A 4,635-nucleotide genomic window follows, 5' to 3' on the forward strand; every position below is an offset into this window, starting at 1 on the left:
TCCACAGGTGACATGGAAAACATAAACTGTGTGGTGTCCTGAGGACCGAGTTTGAGAACCTGTGGTCTAAGGTATTGTCTGGCGTGTCCGTAAGCAGATAGGACAATACTCTATATAACTGTCATTAACTGCCTACCGGCAAGCAGTTAGGGACAGTTAGTAGCTATAGACGTTAGGTGTTACAGGAGGGTTTACACAGCTCACAAATTACCTTCAAAATTTCAGTGTACCATAATGGAGCCGGGCCTCTTAAGCCAATGATGCAGTATCTGTGGAAAAGTGGAACATTGGGATCATCTGCTGTAGGTGATGTTTTATCATTCTGTTTTCCCTCACCCTGAATTTTTTGGGGTGGAGCCACAAATTTATCCATTGTCAAGGTAGCACAGAAGATACAATGGGGCAGATGTATTAACCTGGAGAAGGCATAAGGAAGTTATAAACCAGTGATATGTGCAAGGTGATAAAGGCACCAGCCAATCAGATACTAACTGTTAATTTACATATTGGAACTGATTGGCTGGTGCCTTTATCACCTTGCACATATCACTGGTTTATCACTTCCTTATGCCTTCTACAGGTTAATACATCTGCCCCATTATGTGTTAGTCATAAGCCAATGATGATAATGCAATATATGCTATAGCAATTAATAAATTGCTTACATACTGTATATGACAGTGCCACATGTGGAGAATGTATTAAAACCCTGATCCATAGTTAGAGAGTAACTTACTTCTTCCAACACCCATTTGGGTGAAACAGGGCAGGACAACGGCATTATAATATACACTATGTAGATAAAAATGTTTGGACACTGACAGCAAATAGATTAATGAGATTCTATTGATGTCAGTACTTTGTAGGTCCACCACGTGCAGTGATTACGGCAGACACCCTTCTTGGCTAACTATCCACAAGTTCCAGGATAACAACAGAGGAATGTTTGCCATTCTGCCTTAAGTACAGCGACCAACTGTGACATTGAAGAAGGTTGAATTGGTCTAGTATGCACCCATCAGTCTAATTTGTCCCAAACATTCCCAGTTGGGTTAAGATGTGGACTCTGAGCTAGCCAGTCCATCCAGTTTACCAAATTTTCTTTATACCATTCCAGCATCACCCTGGAAACATGACATTGTGAAGCCTATGATGATCCAGTTTTCAAACTCAGTGAGCTCCTTCCAGCAAGCCAGCAAATGACCAGTGCCCCTCTACCCATTACATACCTTCACAAACACATGTCCAAACACTCTTTTCTACATAGCGTAGGTCAACTGCAATAAGAAGGTGTTTAAGCAATTGTGACCAAATGCACAATTGCGACGGGGAATTAGCTCACTTCACACCTGCTCCGTCTCCACTCTGATAATTACTGGTGCCTCAAATTTTGCGCTGATAATTACATTACACTCCAAACTCAAATTCTTCCCCTTTAAAACGCCACTCTTACAGAATACACTTCCATGCCCAATAAGACTGTCCATCAGCATCCAAAATTGTAAATGCCCACCCACTTGTTTGACAAAGCATGCCAGTCTGCCACCTAATTTTACTCTTGCTATCTTAGCCTATATCTGACTACATTCTCACACCATGACACTCACTTCTCTGGTCTCAGCCTCCTTTTTTGCATTAGATTGTATAATAAAAATAAAGCCCACCTTTGTGTCTACATCAAATTTAACTACAATACTGATGACATTAAAATCTCTTCTCAGCCATCATGTGGAGTGAACAAGACCATGGTGAAGGATCTGTTTATTGTGGGGTTTGGCAATCTCCATCAAATGAAGATTTTTGTTTTTGCTCTAATTCTTATGGTTTACCTTACCATTATTATTGGAAATGTTTTTGTCATTTGTTTGATCATTATCAGTCCAAAACTCCATACTCCAATGTACTTCTTTCTCTGTAATTTGTCTACATGTGAAAAAAAAATTTCCTCCATAATTATACCAAGCATACTCAATACCGTATGGTGGAATGGGGGCACCATGTCCCTATATGGCTGCATCACATATTTCTATGTGGGTGCATCAGTTGCAAGTGCTGAGTGTCTTTTCCTCACCATTATGGCATATGACCGGTACCTGGCCATTTGTAGACCTGTGAGATATTCCTCAATCATGAACAACAAGACTTGTAACTATCTGGCAGTGTGGGCTTGGCTGTATTCATTTTTGGAGATGCTCCTCTCATCAATTTCAGTCTACAACTTACAGTTTTGTGGTTCAAACACCATTGACTTCATGTATTGTGATATAACTCCAATAGTAGAATTGTCTACTACAGATCCTACAGCGGCAAAAAGGCATGCCTTACTGATGGCGACCATTGTGTGCATCTTACCATTTATGTTGGTCATGTTAAGTTATTTGTCCATATTTTGGACCATCCAGAAAATGTCTGCTAAGACCGGGAGACAGAAAGCCTTCTCCACTTGCAGCTCACATCTCGCATCCGTCTGCACATACTTTGGGTCATTATTCATCATATATTTTGTACCTAATCAACAGAAGTCATTACAAATAAAGAAGATACTTGTTCTGATATACACTATGGGAGTTCCACTACTTAATCCTTTTATTTACAGCCTGAGAAATCAGGAAATGAAGGTTTCCTTTAAAATTTATTTTCTTCCAGCACTTATAAAACAATAGTCAAGGTACAAATTCACAATCATTTATTAGCCCTCATGAAAAAGTGTTAAATAATTGTTTTAGCACAATGGGTAGCCACCCAATAAAATTCCCATTTAGGCTATAAAAAGTGAAATCCACTGATAACGGCCAATCTAAAAGTATGACTATCCATTAAGATAGTCCAGACCACTGATGGTGAGAGAGGAGTATACCGTCAATGGACAGGACTTTATTTTGGTTGATGCTACTTTAGATCTTTTTCCTCTTGACAAGTTTTTGACTTTCTGCTACACTGGACATCATTTTGTAATCCTCCTCTCTATTTCAACCACCCCCTGACCTTTCTTAGCAAAATAAATTTAATTTAGGATCAGTGACACCCAGTGCTGTGAAAAGGCCCCCAGCACATGCCTTCAACACATATGGCTGAAAAGGGACATGGCTTTGTGTGAAGGGGGATGTGGCCTCAAGGCCCAACCCCATTTTCATCACTCTGGGGGAGACATCTACGGGTGGATCATTCCATCCATGCTTTTAATTACTGTTCTTGTGCATATGCATGTCACTGTGCTTGCACGGATGGCGATTGCTTTCTAAGGCACCAGTGCAGTTTGCCGGCATCAGCAGGAAGCATCCAAGCTTGAACTTTTGCATGACTTATTCACATACTGGGCTTCATGCTACATTGAACATAAAGGATTTCTCTATTCTTAATGACTCACATGAGCAGTACAACTGAAATTCGCCCCCATTGTGACTCTCTGTGCTTATAGAAGCAAACAGAACATTGAAGTGTTGAGCCCCATGTAGTTTAGAAAGCCGCTGCCTCCCCACTAGTGCAAGTTCAATGATGATTATGGTAACCAGCATGGAACTTGCATTACCCCTAACAATTTAAGGAAAATGTATTAATTAAAAATATGCCCCCTCCCACATACAAGCTCTAGAGTAATTGTCAAAATGGGTGGTGACAAAAAGCATGACATACGCTCCAAATTGCTATTGCCAGAGCTAAGCTTGGCCCTCCAGAGCTGATGGCATTATAGCAGAGAACCCCACACCATCTAATCCCCACAGCAGAGTGCCACACTAGCCTGAGGCCAGTCAGCACAGGACTTTATTCCCAATTGGAAATGGGACTGCCCTGTTTAGGTTAAAGACAATTCTTCATGCAGCATTGGGTCCTTTCCCACGCCTGTGTAGTGATTAGGGATGAGCGGGTTCGGTTCTCTGAGAACTGATCTCTACCGGACTTCACCATTCGAGCACGGATCCAAGTCAGGATCGGGTTTTCGCGCCTTGCTCGGAAACCAGAACGAGGCAAAACATCATCATCCCGCTGTCAGATTCTCGCAGGATTTGGATTCCATATAAGGAGCCGTGCGTCGTGGACATTTTCACTCCAGTCTCGGAGAGTGTAGTGAGAGGACGTGTCTCCATCCTCTGTGTTTGTGTGGGGGCGGGAAAGTGGGGTGGTGATTCTAGTGCTGTCTTGTGCTGCTCAGACCAGTGGAGTCAGTGTCTTATGATGCATCAGTCCAGCCAGTCACAAAGTTGGTGTCCCCTGCTGCTATATGTCCCCAGTGCTGCTGGCTGCTGTATAAGTCCCTTGCAGTTTTGTTGTGTTGTCTTGCATGAGACCAGGGGTAGTGTCTCTCTTGTGCAGCATCAGTCCAGTGACCAGTCATAGTGGTGGTATCCTCTGCTGCCATATATCCAGTGTTACTGGCGTATAATACTAGTGATATTGCCATATAATTCCTGTGATACTGTCATATAATTACAGAGATATTGCCGTATAATTCTCAGGACACTGGCCTATAATTCCTGTGATATTGCCTTATAATTCCTGTGATATTGCCATATAATTCCAGTGATATTGCCATATAATTCCCGTGATACTGGCGTAATATTCTTGTGATATTGCTCTATAATTCTCATAATACTGGCCTATAATTCCTGTGATATTGCCTTATAATTCTCAGGATAA

The 4,635-nt window shown here is 41.7% G+C and overlaps 1 protein-coding gene across 1 annotated transcript; it reads left to right on the plus strand.

The window, feature by feature from the left end:
* Nucleotides 1-1,745: 1,745 nt before the first annotated feature.
* Nucleotides 1,746-2,663, plus strand: LOC134933984 (olfactory receptor 10AG1-like). The gene has a single exon (XM_063929513.1). It carries the CDS (start codon nucleotides 1,746-1,748, stop codon nucleotides 2,661-2,663), a length of 918 nt encoding a protein of 305 aa, XP_063785583.1.
* Nucleotides 2,664-4,635: the final 1,972 nt, after the last annotated feature.

Source organism: Pseudophryne corroboree, chromosome 6 (assembly GCF_028390025.1).
Source record: "Pseudophryne corroboree isolate aPseCor3 chromosome 6, aPseCor3.hap2, whole genome shotgun sequence".
In the NCBI taxonomy this organism is placed as follows: domain Eukaryota; kingdom Metazoa; phylum Chordata; class Amphibia; order Anura; family Myobatrachidae; genus Pseudophryne; species Pseudophryne corroboree.